The 16,316-nt window shown below is 31.3% G+C and overlaps 2 protein-coding genes across 2 annotated transcripts; both read right to left on the reverse strand.

The window, feature by feature from the left end:
* Positions 1-1,522: 1,522 nt before the first annotated feature.
* LOC129959373 (uncharacterized) lies at positions 1,523-3,373 on the reverse strand. Its single transcript, XM_056072192.1, has 2 exons — positions 2,252-3,373; positions 1,523-2,086 (listed from the first exon to the last, which is right to left on the reverse strand). Exons 1-2 carry the CDS (start codon positions 3,371-3,373, stop codon positions 1,523-1,525), a joined length of 1,686 nt encoding a protein of 561 aa, XP_055928167.1.
* Positions 3,374-3,397: 24 nt separating this feature from the next.
* On the reverse strand, positions 3,398-4,273 carry LOC129959374 (uncharacterized). The gene has a single exon (XM_056072193.1). It carries the CDS (start codon positions 4,271-4,273, stop codon positions 3,398-3,400), a length of 876 nt encoding a protein of 291 aa, XP_055928168.1.
* Positions 4,274-16,316: the final 12,043 nt, after the last annotated feature.

Consider the following 16,316-nt stretch of genomic DNA (forward strand, 5'->3'; position numbering starts at 1 on the left):
GCATCCAACATACTTCAATTGTTGCTCTTTCCTCTTTAAAAATTCACGTTTCAAATCCATCCGGTCAACTCCATTTTTACTGCAGAAAGATTAGCCATTGCGGATGCATTCGATTTCTCATCGTCCCTGCGAAAGAGTATCTGATTTTTACAGATAGCTACTCTGCGCTTACATCCTTGAAAAATGTCTCCATCCAATCGCCAAAATATCGTACAATGTATAGCCTCCAAAGTATGCATTTTTTTCTTTCAAAACTAAACCAAAGAATATCCTTCCTGTTGATACCTGGTCACTCGTATATGATCTGGAATGAGATAGCAAATTGTTTAACCAAAGAAATTACAGAAAGTACACTCTGTATTGAATAGATCTCTACTGAAGATTCTATTTCAGCTTTTTTAAAAATTATAACACTTAAATAATATCGAAACAGCAAATACTTCATCTCCCTAGGAGAGATTCCATTGAGGCACTTTTGTTAAAGCTGCCTAATAAAAACACCGTTTTCTTTCGCTTTTTATATTAAAATAGAAAAACGATATCCCACCGGTAAAAAATTCAAACTTGCTTTATTGGGATCTTGGATTAATCTACAAGTTGCCATCTACAAAATGAGATAGAAAAAATATTTCTTAAATAACGTTGCCATTCTAAAATAAATAAAATAAAATATTATTACATTTTCAACATCCTCCCACCTTTTGATTATAAATAATAATTAAAATACAATACTATTAGTTAAATACAGTTAAGAGATTCAATTAATGGCAACGTTTTACAAATTTTCAATTAATATTTAAATATAAAAATGAAAATAAATGTGAAAATGTCCAATAAAAACAAAATAAATCCCAAGTTCAGTCTCTCTGGCAATTTAATTCTTCTTCCGGCTCTACTAAATTTCATCTCGTTGCCAGAAGTACTGTCAGAAGTTTTGGTGATGTCATTTGATTTATTCAAATCATCTGGTGTCATCGAAGTGGAGAAGTCATCAGAGGATGTTAACTCTAATGGATATATTCTTTGAATTGATCGCAGGAAATTCTGCTGTGAAGTTTGCACTCGAACAAGTCGTACATGTTCATCTTTACCTGGTATGATTTCAGTGATACGACCTAAAGGCCAGACAAGTCTCTTTTTATTATCTGCTCCCACCATAACAATGTCACCAACAGTAACTGTACATTTTCTTGATTTTTTTATTTCTCCGCTGTATGAGAGCACCCAAATACTCAGATCTGAAACGATTTCTTAAGTCTTTAAGCACTGCTTGTCTGTATTTGAATCTATTGCTCACAGAATTTTGCTCTACAGCATCTATATCAGGAAGATTGCATTCATGCACATCTTGTATGAAGATCGATGGAGAAATTGGTTTTATAGCTTCCTTTTCGCAAATGTAAGTTCGAGGTCTTGAGTTGATTACACGCTCGCAGTCTGCCAAAACCGTTATCATCTCCTCATAATTGAGACGTGCCTGTCCTAACACTTTCTTCAAAAGATCTTTTAAAATTCTAATTAATCACTCCCACCACCCGCCCCACCAGGCAGCAGTTGGAGGATTAAACTTACAGTCAATAGAGTTTATTGCTCCATATTTTTGGATACGGTTCCAATCCAGTTGTTTTAAATAGTTGGCTGCTCCAACAAAATTGGAGCCATTATCGCAGTATATTGTTGCGCATCTTCCTCTGCGAGAAACAAATCTCCTAAAGGCCATTAAAAAAACATCGGTCGATGCAGCAGTAACAAGCTCGAAATGAACTGCTCTGTACACTGCACAAGTAAAAATTAGAACCCTGCTCTTCTTGTCTTCTTTAAGGAATAAAGGTCCAGCCATATCAACGCCGGTTATCTGAAACACCGTAGCATCCTTTACTCTATTTTCTGGAAGGGGGGGACTTATAACTTCTATGTTCTTTAAGCTATATCTTTTACACGTAATGCAATTGACCACCACATGTTTCACCGCTTTTCTTCCATTTAGGATCCAGTACTTTTCTATAAGTGCATTCAATAGTATCTGGACTCCAGCATGACAGTTCTTAACGTGAGCATTATAGATTAACCGCTTTACCACTTCATGCTTCGGAGGAAGAACAATAGGTTTAAGAAAATCTTTACTGTCCTTGCGATAAATAATTTTAGTTTTCAAACGGATGATGCCAAGATCGTCTTTAAATACTTGTAGGGTTCTTAATCTCTTTTCTTCTTCTGGGAGAAAAGATTCATTCTGTATCATAAATAAAACCTTCATTTCTGCTTCCTGAAATTCTGTAGCTGTTAATTCGCCATGCTTCTTCTCAGTTATATTTTTGAAGTTGTTCTTGAAGCGGAGGATCCATGCAACAAGACGAACTATTCTATCATAGTTCGAAAAATATCTGTAGTACCAGTTTGCAACACCACAGGCTTCATTATTTGATAATATATAAGTCGTCTTAGACTTTTCCTTTCTAATCTCTCCTTCATTCCAATCATGGTTGGAGGAACCCATAATGTTTTGAAATTCAAAAGCATTTTTCATCCATTGTGGACCCTCCCACCATCTTAGGGAGACTAGATGTTTTGCCTTGCAACCTCTGGAAGGTAAATCTGCAGGATTCGTATCACCAGGTATGTGTCTCCATGATGTAGGATTACTCAACTTCCTTATCTCTTGAACTCTATTCCTAACGAAGACAGACCAATTTTCTTTCCGTAATATCCATGCAAGCACTGTTGTAGAATCACTCCAGTAATATATCGTAACATTTTTCCAACCAAGAGCTTCAGCAACTGAATACGCTAGCCTCGCTCCAATCACCGCCGCAAGAAGTTCCATTCTTGGGATAGTTGTGCCTCTTAAAGGAGCCACTCGAGATTTCGCTGCAAGTAGAAATAGCTCGATTCGACCATTATTTTCTATTCTAAGGAATGTAACAGCAGCATATGCATCTTTGCTTCCATCAACAAACGTATGAATAGTGCAGTTACTTATATCTTTTGAAGATGCTTGAACACACCTAGGAATCTGTATGTCAGACAAATGCTTAAGTTCTTGAAACCACTGTAGAAATTCTTTACAAAGCTCACCAGTTATTCCTTCATCCCAACTTGTACCTAATTTCCATGCCTTTTGTAGCATTATTTTCGGACAAAGCATCACTGGTGCAGTGAATCCAAAAGGATCAAATACTTTATGTACTGTAGATAACATACCCCTTTTAGTTACTTTTTCCACATTAATGCTATCCAGCCATTTCATGTTAATTTTCAAAGTGTCTAATTTCTTATTCCAAATAAGACCTAATACCCGAGTTTCTTCCTTTGAATTAGTTTCACAGTCGCCAGACCATTCCCATTCTCTAAGATCAAAACCACCTTTTGCCATCAAGGTTTTAGAATTGTCGATGAATCAATCTAATTGGTCTGTACTGTCGACACTAGTAACGACATTATCAATGCAGAAACTCTCCAAAAGTCTTTTCTTCAAAGATTCTTCAAATCCTTCACATTTTTGAATATGGTACTCAATTACTGAAGCTAAAAGAAAAGGGCTACATTTTACCCCAAAAACAACTCTTGTGTGACGAAAAACTCTCAATTTCTTTTCTTCTCTATTTTCCCACCACAAAAACCGAAGGAAGTCTCTATCCTCTTTACGAATACTAATTTGCAGAAAAGTTTTCCTGGTGTCAGCTATAACGCCAATCTGTCCCTCTCTGAATCGAAGAATATTTGGAATAAGCTCAATGAGATTAGGACCACATCCCAAGCACTGATTCAAAGATGGATAATTTGCTAATCTCGCTGAAGCTTCAAATACCGGACGAATTGGAGTAGTGCTGCTGCTTAGTTTTATCACTGCACGGTGAGGAAAATAATTACCATAAAAGTTCATTTCGTTGGTCGGAACTTCCTCTATTATGTCTTCATCTAACCAATTTGGAAGAATATTTTCATATTTCTCATACATATTCATAACTATAAGTTTTGAGGTAGTGCAGTCGAGCCTTTTCTTCGCCAAATCCAAGTTGTCGGGCAAAGGTGACTTATCAGACCATGGTAAACAAACCTCATATCGACCATCTTTATTAATTGTTACCGTTTCTAAAAAATACTCCTTGGTCCGAAGGTCAATCTCGTTCTTAGATTTTTTCTCAACAGGATCATTGATTCCGATTGAATCTAATTTCCATAAATTTGTGATTTCAGCTTCATTTACAAATAAGGACAGCACTGTTATCGCCAGGTTTTCTTCCGAAGATTCTTCCTGTGGTACCTTACCCATTAAGGTCCATCCTAAGAAAGTTTCAACAGCGACAAGACCTGAAGATAAGACTTTTCTTTTGCCAGTTAACATTTTCCCCATAACGTCAGCTCCAATTAGAATATCAATGCCTTCACAAGTATCGCTAATATCAGTTAGATTAATCTGATTTTCCTTTAATTCTTTTATCCAGGGACCTTTAAAAACCGGTCTAATATTGTCACAAATGATAGACTGATCCAGAACTTTAAAATTACAGCCGAAATTTCCAATCAAATTTCTCAATTTTACTTTATAACAATTATGTTTAAATTCGTTAGTGATAACGCCACCAAAAAGAATGTACCAATTTTTCACATCGAACGGGTGTATAATTCATTTCTTCAGCTACACTTTTCAAAATGTGATGCAGAATCAAAAAGTAACCTCACAATTTTCTGTTTATTATCCGATACCAGTTTAGCTTTGAGAGTTTGAAGAAATATCTTAGGGCTGTGTTTATTAAAATTAGCCATATTAACATTTAGTGCGGGTTTATCTTCTTTTCCCTCTACAGACATCTTTTGCGAATCAAGCACATCACACATTATAGGAAAATGTTTTTTAGAGCATATCAGGCATTTTAAAACTGTTCGGCATCTTTTAACTGCGTGAAATGGCGATAAACATGCAAAGCAGCATCGTTTTTCCTTGACTATTTTTTGTCTTTCCGATAGTCATTTTTTGAGCCGTAAAGCAATCTGAACTTGAATGTTTACCACCGCAAAAAACGAAAGATTTCTTTACATCTTTATTTGCAGCAGTCGTTAACAAACCTATAGCTGTAGGTACTTTATTTCTCAAATTTTACTAGCTATATTGTTTCTTTTTCAAAGGTTTATATTCTTGGCCCTTTCTTAAACCGAAACCGGCTACAGCCAAACATATTCTTTCTTCTCCTTCAACTTCCGTTTTCAAAAATTGCTTCAAATTATCCAATCTTCCTTTCGCGTCAGAGTTAATACTGGAAATATTACTACGATTCCAAGCCTTTAAAAAATCAGCTGGGAAACAAGATTCAACCATAGGATACAAAATGGATGCACATTTATCTGTGGTTACACCTAATGTTTCTAATGCACGTAAATATGATTCAAGCTTATCATACAAAGAAGTTAATGAAAATGTTTCTTTTGTTTGCACAGAAATAATTAATTTTAATAATTCTCTCACATATATTTCCACTAAAATATCTTCTCTACCAAAACGCGATTTTAAACCATCAATAGCCTTTTGATAGTTGGCGCCAGTTGGCGGAAAACTTTCAACAACCTCTCTAGCACGAGAACCAGAAATTGTTGCTTGAACTAGGTACTGAAATTTGTCTTCTGGTGCGATATCCTCATCTTTATGTATTTGCTCAAATGGACTCCAAAATGGGAGCCAATCTTTAATATCGTCGCCAAATTGTCTAAATTCTAATCTAGGCAGTGTAAACTTTCTCTTAGAATTATTTAAATCAGCAGTAGAATTAGCAGAAAATTACTCACCTCTATTTTGAGATTGTATTCTTGCCAATTCTATTTCTTTTTCAACTTCAAGCTGCAATCTTCTATCTTCTTTTTCGGTTTCTTCTTTTAATTTCCTTTCCGAAATAACATTCCTTAAAAGTTCTTGGAAGAATTCTCGATCATTCTTGTATTCACAACTATTTAAAATAAGATCTTTTAATCCAACTATCGTAATATTTTCTGATACGTCTTCTCCAATTTCAGACGCAACATATTTCAGATCTTCTTTTTTAAAACCTTTTATCGCTTGAAACATCTTGATTTATTTTGTTTCGAGAAAGTCCTGTCGCGGACGCCAAAAAATGTTAAAGCTGCCTAAGAAAAACACCGTTTTCTTTCGCTTTTTATATTAAAATAGAAAAACGATATCCCATCGGTAAAAAATTCAAACTTGCTTTATTCCATCTTGGAATTAATCTACAAGTTGCCATCTACAAAATGAGACAGCAAAAAATATTTCTTAAATAACGTTGCTATTCTAAAATAAATAAATAAATAAAATAAAATATTAATACATTTTCAACAACTTTCTCCCAGGTCAAAATATGAATGGAAAGATGTTGTTTTGGCTAGACAAATCACAAACAGTTATAACACCAGGACATTTGAATTGTTTAAACTCCCAAAATGATCCTCTTTGTGATGATTGTAACAGCATTAATGACATTTAACACTTAATATATTTGTGCAAATATTATATTTATTATAAGCACAAGTTGTTGACTAAACTTCAATTTGATAAGCAAGATAATATTTCTTACAAAAATTTTTTTGGGGGAAATAAATACAAACAAAACTAATCTCCAAAGCCTTTTAATATTTATCAAGCCGATTTCATTCTGTAACAGCATCTTTTACTAAATCTTCACTCCTTCTTGATTAAACTCTGCTTTGTTAATTTTCTTTTGGCTAAACTTTAGAAACATTGATATGGACTAAATCACACCAATGATACTGCTCTGTGATCTTAAACTGACTGAATCTTCATTTATTATGTGTTTGTGTATGTTGCTGAATGTACTTGCTGTCTACATTTGGAAATGGATAGCAGCCATTGTTGATACAAATTCCAAACTTATCATATTTCAAGTTCGACACTGAGCAAGTAAAGTATGTATCTTTGTCTTTCATCCTTATAGTGTCTATACTATGCAGCTAATAAAGAAATTTATGTTAAATTTTCTTGCTTCATCATTTCTAGAGACTCATCCTAGAATCTGTTGAGTGAGATTTTATAACTTAATACAAAATAATTGCTGTTCACAGTAGGACGAACTGGAAATTATGAATTTTGAAACCGAAGCGAACTAAATTATGAAATTATTACCAGAAAAGGGTTCACTTTTGAACCAGATTAGAGCTTTTAAAAATGAAATTGATTAAATTGTGGATTGCATATCCCAAAACAAAATAAACAGATTTGATTTTGAATTTCGGTGCTGAAAATGAAACTGATTGAATTCAAACTCTTTTCTCTGAACTATCTTGAAATGAAATTAAAAATAGAATTGAATATTTTACGCAATCAAAGAAAAGGACTGAGGATGACTTTTCAATTTTGCCAATACAATTTAATGACAAATTTCAGTGGCTTGACATTTATCAAAATGCTATTTTGAGGAATTTCTGAAAACTGAAGATGCTGAACAGTCGTTTAGGGTAATCCAGAAGAATCTGAAATTTATAGAGATAGATTTATAGAACCATGTGTTAAAATGGATTCAAAATTGAAGGAGTTTTCTATCCCGAATGACATGGAAACCAGGAAGTTTAAATTACTCAAACAGAGATGAAAAAGCTTTGTGGAAATGCGAAAGATTATCTGACCTTTAGAAGTCAAATCAGTTTAAAAAGATGCGTGTAACTAAAATAATGCTGATGCATTCTGTACAACCTTGATCCAAAACTCAATGTTTAGTTCTTAATTTTCCAGCTAAAGAGATAATTGCAGCAAAGCAATAGAACAACTAAAAGATTATGTTAAATGTGAGGATTCACTAAAGCAAATTCATGCCAGAGATCCGCTAAATTTGGTTGTAAAAAATACTACAATGCGAAGTAGATCTACTGAGATTATGTGATGAACTGGAGGGAAAACCTTGAACCTTGGAAAATCTTGATTGAACTTAGGAAAAGAACAGCGATTTTTTTTATTCCTTTGGCAGAAAGCTGTCTTCTGGAGGATATTTTATTTACCTGGGAAAGAAATAGAAATCATCATACACTGGAAAGAAATATTCATAAACTTTTTGCGACAGGAATTTCAAGGTGAAAAAATGGTGAATTAATCTCAAACTGGATTTGCAAGCAATTGGAACATGATATTCAAAGAAAAACAAACAAACAACAAAAAGAAGCGCAAGCGATTCTACCAATTGTGTCTGTTTTGGTAAGTTTAGAACATACAGGTAAGCATCAACGATGTGTATTTGTGAGAAGATGCACATAAAAGCGAATGGCCAACAGATGCTGAGAAGGTTCCATGTGTACTGTTTTTAAAACTGGGGTTGGTGAAGAACCAGTTCAGTGAATATTGGTTGCAAAAACTTTTGAGTCACTGATGTCATTATCTGCATGCATGTTGTCGGTGCTATGCATTCTTGTAAACGAGTTTGCGATTGAAACTTCCTTGTACCTTTCTGAGTTTTGCAATTATGGCAATGAAAATTTTAATTCATGTTGTTTGATTCAATTTTGTTCTTGTTGATGATGATAATTCTTCTGAGTGATAGAACGTGCAAATTCAGCAGTTTCTTCGAGTCTAAGGTACTTGAATCTAAAAAGGAAGTTGTTGATGTCAGGATTAATATCTGACTGATAGATTATCTGATGGTTTTATACCTATGACTAATGACACTATCATGCTGTCTTTCATTGAAAAAATAGAAGTGATAAATGCTGAATTAAGATAGCTTTCATCCGTCCTAAGATTTCTTTCTTTCCTCCCTTTTTTTTCTTTCTGTCTTTTAGTGGAAATCCTGTTCAGAATACCTCAGTATAGACTGATTATATTTTAATTTCAAAGGCAACAGTAAACTATCTAATGATTTTGAAAAAGCATGCATACTCAGCCGAACAAGTGTATTGCTGGAAAATAGAATTAATCGTAAGTACTTAAATTTAACTAGCAATTCCATGTAATTATTAAATGGATTATAATCATTGAATTGTTATTTTTACTAGAATTTTTTTCTATTGCATATAAATAACTGAGAGTGATAGACAAGAAGTGATTAACAATGGAACTGTGAAATGTGCACCATCAGAGATAAATATCTCTCCCCCTTCAGATTTATACAAATGCTTTATTCTTTTGTTCCTAAAAAAATGATAGATTAAAATATTCCATTTGATAAAGTGTGTAAAAATTCATTCTGCTGTTCAATGAATAACAAGCAGCTCTCCTTTTCAACTGATAACTCTCTGGCAATGCTTTCTTTTCTCAGCTTATTATTAACTTTGGCTGTCCTACTTTTTTCTAAAATGGTTAGAGCATGAAATCTTAGTTAAGCACATATTTGATAGAAAATAAAATGAATCCTTAATTTGTTATATTTAACTGTTAACTTAAAATATCATATAATCTTTAAAATGCAATATCTGTTTACAATTATTTTTACCAACTTAATTTTCTTCTATTGAATACAGGTAACTGAGAGTGACAGACAGGAAATGATTAGCAATGGAATTGTAGAAATGGCAGCACTATCAGAGGTAAAAACCTTTTTTACTACAAATTCTATATGATTACTTTATTCATTTGTTTTTCAAAAATTAGTCGATCTGAATGTTGCATGTGATAAATGTATAAAAATGCATTCTGCTCATTCAAAAATAGCAAGCAATTCTATTCTTCTGATGACTTTCCAGCATTTCTTTCTAATAGTGCCTCTTTTTTCCTTACATACTATTGATTTGGGTTGTTCTACTGCTTGTATATTTGATTCAATGCTAACTCAATCTTCTACCTGTTCTTTTTTTCTATCAATTCACTGTGCCATTTCACAGGTCCTTTTTCCTCAATGTGTTCAACTTATTTTTTTTCTCAAGTTTCTCTTTCTGGCCTTATTTTTTCTTTGTTCACACCTATTCCAAAGTTTGGATTTTCTTCTGTGTTTTCCAGCTTTTACCTCAACATTCTCCCTCTTTTACTTCTTCTCAAGCTCCCGATTCTTTCTTCGTCTCATCTTTTCCATCGTATTCAAACTGTTCTTTGATATTGCTTGCTTTAGAGAAAATTACTTACTATAGAAAATGTGATACTTGCTTGAACACTTTTAAATCTCCCAATTATTGACACCCTTGTAATAAGAAGATCAAACATTTAGATGCAGGAAAGGATTTTTCGAGCTTTACAGATAATTCATCATGTTATTTGGCACTTAGTTCCCCTATTTATTCTTGTAATATGAGTTTAAAAATATTTTATAATAAATTTTCTCTTAATCATCCTGAAGAAGTTTGTTCATGTCTGATTGAACCTTTGTATCCATGTATGAACAAGAAATGCAATAGATTTTTGAAAGATAGAAATTAATTTTTACAAACATATTAAATTTTGTACTGCAAATGTAAATTCAATTATTCATTACTGTCTTTTTTGTAGTTATTTGAATTCATTTGTTTATTTAATTTATTTGAATAATCATATATTAAATGAGCATCAGCTTGATGAAATTAAGCAATATAATTTATGAGCAATATGATATATGATTATTTGGTTAGAGCAGGAAAGTGTATCTATATTTAATTCTTTTAGGAAATATTCTGGTTTTAAAAAAGAATCTTCTAAAAGTTTTCATTATTATTGTTGTAATTTTTTTCATCAAAGCCTTACATTGGAGCAACCTAGAAAAACTGCACATAAAAATAATAAAGGTTCTATGCCTACACATGCAAATTATCCTGTTAGGATTTATGCCTATGAACAAAGTGATAAAATTGGCAAACAGATATGAACAAAGTGATAAATAAAGTGATAAAGTCACTTATTATATTGTTCATAACCATTATATAGAAGTTGAAAGCTTAAAGTATCTACTGCTTAAAAAAAGTATGTGTGATATAATTAAACATTACTTACCCTTTTTTGTTCTTATTCTAAAAGTACAAAAAATGTTAAGGGGAGAATTGGGATTTTGTGAGAATTTTTTCCAGTTAAAGAAGCATTAGTTTTGCATAAAAACATTCAGGTATTCTCAAGAAATTTAGAAAGATCTGTGTTTCTAAAAGATTATTTGACATCTGTTGTTTATATTATTGAATAGTAGTTGTGAAAGGAAGTTTATGATTATATATATTAAATATCCCGTTTGATCTTGATTATTTACGAACCAATCAAAACGTTATCTGTCTTAAGAATTCTGACATCATTTACCTTAGGTTGCCAACATCAGAAGGATATGTTGGTGAGCAACAATGATAAAGTTATGTGTATTGATTCTATGCACAAAACTAATCAATGTGATTTTTATTTGATTAATTTGATTGTTCCTTATAAATATGGGAAAAGTTGTCCAGTAACTCATTTTATTTCAGTCATTTATAGACTTAAATATCATGATTTGCTTGTTTTCGTGTTCGAAAATTAAAGTTCCTGATTTAAATGTTAATTGTATAATGGTGGATAATGATCAGGATATATTTATAGCTTTCAATATAGTATTTGGGCCCAATATTAGACATTTTCTATGTAAATGGTGTGTCCTACATTCCTAGAACAGTCAGTTACATCATGATGTATATCATAAGCAGCTGGTCAATGAAAGGAAATCCAATTTAAGAGAGTTGCTTAATATGAAAGAGAGAGAGGTGTATTCGAGAAGCTACTGGCTGAATTTGAAACTATTTATCTGTCTAAAAGTTCAGAATTTGTTGAATATTTCAGAAAAAAGAGTTCATCTATGGTCTGTTATTTATAGAAATTTTCTCTGTACACCAAAATAAGTAAATAACTATTGTGAATCTTTTCATAATCAACTAAAAATTGTTTATTTTTAATAGAAGTCTAATTAGATGGATTGATAGGCACGTACTTACAATTCTGCATATGGAAGCAGATAATTATTTAATTTATGAATTCAAAGACCTTAATTGTATGCCATTTAAAATTTATTCTTATTAAAAGATAGACATTCTAAAAATAAGTAATAGATAATGTTGTAATCTCACTTGCTGATACTTCATAGTTGGTTAGATCATAATCAATGGAGGTTGACTATACAGTGGTCCAAATTAATGATATCTCTTCTTCAAATGATTTTTGTTTTTTAAGGTACTTGGAAATTAGTTGTATGAGACTATGTAGTAATTTATATCAATGTAATTATCAGGATGTTAGGAATAACAATTTGTAAACATATTCACAAAATTCAATCATGCAAACTTAAAGGAAAAATTTCTTTTCAGAGTGAGGAATTTAAAGTAAAAGAAAGTATTTCAAATATAAGAACTTCAGAATCAGATTATAAAGTAGGTTGCACTTCATAGTTCAAATAGAGTAAATTCAAACTTGTGCAAACGTGTGCTTTCTTATTCAAAACTTGTGCTTTGAATCATTAGAATAAGTGAAAAAGTGCAAGCTCTTATATCCAGTAACATTGTAAGTGTTTTGAGAAATTTAATTGGAGGAGGCCATGGAATGATAAATTCTTCAGTTTCTTAAAAAAAAAAATCTTGTGTTTACAAATTCAAACAAATCAATAATTGATTCTTCAAAATGATTTTTTTAAGACTAAAGATAAACATACAAAACAAAATGTCTAGAAAAGATTTGTAGAAAAAGAAAATATCAGGATGATGTGGATGATTCTAATTCTAAACATCTAAATATATATGTTACGGCCAAAGCCCGAAGTACGGCCAGTTCGCAAACTGGCCAAGAGTCCGAAATACTTGCAATTAATATTGTGTTTTCTACTTTGGCTGGCAATTTCGCGAAGTGGCCGAGAATCCTTGGCCAAAGCTCGATGTGATAATCTATACTTATAAATATAGTTCAATGTGTGTGTGTGTTGGCGCTCTACAGCCCAAACCGTTTGACATACGGTTATCAAATTTGGCATATATATACCTTAGAGGTCGGGAATGTGCACCGTGGAGCGATTTTTTAAAAATTTTAATTTAAAACTAAGCGTAATTTCGGCGTTTTGTCGCTATAACCAGAAAATAATACAGCACAAAATCGATTTTTGGCATCAAATTAAAGCTCAAAAAATTATCTTTCAAATGATACCAATGTTTTAATTTATAAATTCTGCTTAGAATTTTAATGAATTTTTAAAGAAATATTTTAACCATATTTTTCAATAATATATTTCGCTCAAAATAAAAATAAAATTTAATCTGCACAAGCACGTCAAATTAAAAAAAAATCTTTTATCAACGTGTTGCCATCACATTGATAGAAGTTTAAATTATAAAATAAATCAACTGTTATTGCAAATTTAATAAATAAAATTATAATTTTCGGCAGGTGTCTGTATAAAATGAAAAAAAAAAAAATGAAATAAGATATTTTCTGAAAAGTAAAAGGAGGAATAGTTTTCTATGAGCTTTGACAATACCTATATTATTAATTCAATAAAACAATTTAATTTAAGGCAAACATAGTTTAATATACTTATAATCATTCTAACCAGCGACCATCAGCTAATTTGGGGTATACATTTGCTAACAAAATGGTCTAAAGGAACTAAATAATTATATTTAATATAAGTTTAGTCAATAAATGCTCCGATGAATCAGAAATTTTAAATTTTTTCATAGATTATCTGCCCTTTGAATCATATTTAACAAAATATTCTTGAGACACCAATATTTTAAATAAAAATTGTTGAACTCCAACCAACTAAATCAATCACTAAAACTGACTGATTTATGAAATTTCAATATCACTTTTCTATGAAAACTGGCGATTTTAGATTACTTCACCGACTGTCTCAATGAAGATACGCTTATCTTCTGCCAGGATTTATCGACAGTGATTGGCCTGTGATTATGAAAATGTTGATTGTTCTAAAATTGATGTATAAAAACTTCATAAATCGATCAGATTCATCGCTGAAGATAGGAATGTTTATTTATTTATTTAAAAGTTGAAGTGTCAAGAGTATTTCGCAGAATATGTTTCCTTGAGACCAAAGGACTGTGTAAAATTTAAAATTCGTAATTTTTTCATAATTTTATTTATTGACTGAAATAAAATAAAATATTTTTATTTGCATCATTTAAATCTTTTGAAAGTAAAAAATTAATTTTATGATGAATCAGAGAAATTTTTGTTGAATAATTCTTTAAGATATTATATAAATTTTTCTGCAGTGCACATATAATTTCACTGCCAAACGACTCTGATTTCAATTTTCACATTTAAAAAAAGATATGGTTAGCTTCAATATAAAAAGCTTTTATATTGATTGCAGTTTAACATTTCCACTTCAGTTTAAAGTAGAAATTTTATGGATACTGACAGAACGTTAGAGAAATTAGTACAATGAACAGAACTGTTTAAAGCCTACATAAAAGTATGACTGAATCATAACTACCAAAATACGAAGCTTAAAAATATTTTGAAGAAAAAGCTAGTAAAAGAACAAGTTACATTAATTGAAGATTTTACCGATCATCAATACAGGCGATCCGGCTGGTCGCCAAAGGCGGCTAGTGGTAAATAAATATACTGGCATTTATGTATAAAATATAAATAAGGTCACATTGGTGAAATTCGACAGATGGCGCTAACAAATAAATGTCTTTAAATGATATTAATAGCAAAATTATATTTCCTTCATATTTGTTTTAATTAGCCCTTGTATTTGTTATTTGTCTTTGCAAAAAATTTCATATTTTTGAAGCGATATTTCGGGGACAATGTGATCTGGGATCTTTAACATTAGGTCATGGAGCAGAAAAAGACTAAGGTTCACTCTTAAAGGTAATTGAAAACTGAATACTCGGTTTGCCTTTGTATTCATACACGATACGCAACGCCTTTGATCAAGATATAATTCTTTCATTTTGACGGGCGCAAATCTAATCTTCACGCTATTAAGTTGTTACAGCATACACGTTCACTGAATAATTTCTATTATGGCTTTAATATGAGAACAGAATAACACGAGATCATATTTTTATATATTACAAGCTTATTTTTAACTCAGAGGTGTCACTTATATTTGAACTCGTTTCTGAAACAATTGTACTTAAAAAAAAACAGTACACAAAAGTACTCATTTTTAAATACTTCACTTTTAACAGTGTGTAAAACAATCCGCTCTTGATTCCTTTCTTCCTACTTTGGCCGATCGTCCCAAGCCACTTCGCGAATTGGCCGGCCAAAGCCCGAAATCAAGAAAAGGTCGGACATTGGACGGTGAGTTTACAGCAACGTTGGCCAGTTCGCGAATTGGCCGATTTCGGGCTTTGGCCGTAACATATATATAAATTCTGTAAGAATCAATCTTTTAGTGCTTTAGAAAACCTATACAGAAAGTAGGCATTTATAATTTAAGATATGAAGATTTTAGTTTATATCCCTTTTTGTTAAAAAACGAGCTACTTCTCATTAAATCAAAATTTCTAGATTTTTTGTGGTTTGTTATATGATGTTGTTATTGATGCTTTTTTTTTTGTATAAATTGGGCCCTAATTAAGCAACATTCTCTTTAATTCCTCAGTGTCTCAATTTCTACAATGGAAAACTTTTAACAATTTATTTCAAGCTTCTATAATATTTCTGCCCATTTGTTTAAACCAGCAATAGGTTTTAATTGTTGTACAAACAGATAATAAAATTATTAATATTTTTGATTTGGAAAGTAAAATATTATATAATGATTTTGCATATTTTATTAATAATTTAATTAAAGTATAAATGCTTAATATCAATGGAGAATTACTTAAATTGATAATATCTTTCAGGAAGATGCTATAAATTGTGGCATCTTCATATATTATTATGCTCATCAGTTGATTTTTCATTTAGATTACAAACAGAGTTTTGACACTGTTTCATTTCTCAAATGTGCATGTATATTATGTGTTACTCAATGATTTATTTATCCATAAATTTTGTGAAGACAAAAATGCCTGTGATTTGTTAAAAATAGGAAATAATAAAAGTTCCAATTTTAAAAGTATAGATACCAGAAGACTTTCTGATTATGTGTTGTATATAAATGCTATAGAAATCACTAATTACATTTTAAAGTCCCTTGATTTGTTTGTATTTGAAGAAGAATTATTAAAATTTGTCTGTTTCACTTTTCAGAGTTGGTTGTATGATGTCATTATTCATACATTCTTGTATAAACATTTGAACTTGTGCAACTTTCATGTAGTTGCATATCTTTTCTCTTTAGCGCTTTTATGCAATATAATATAAAAAATGTTCTTGAACGAGCAATTTTCAATTATATAAATTCTAATTCTACTTGTAAATCTGAACTGCAATTAAATACTATTTATAGCTGGTGTTGAAAATTATATTTTAGAATTTATGATCCTTTAAGTAA

This window comes from Argiope bruennichi, chromosome X1 (genome assembly GCF_947563725.1).
Source record: "Argiope bruennichi chromosome X1, qqArgBrue1.1, whole genome shotgun sequence".
NCBI classification, from domain to species: Eukaryota; Metazoa; Arthropoda; class Arachnida; order Araneae; family Araneidae; genus Argiope; species Argiope bruennichi.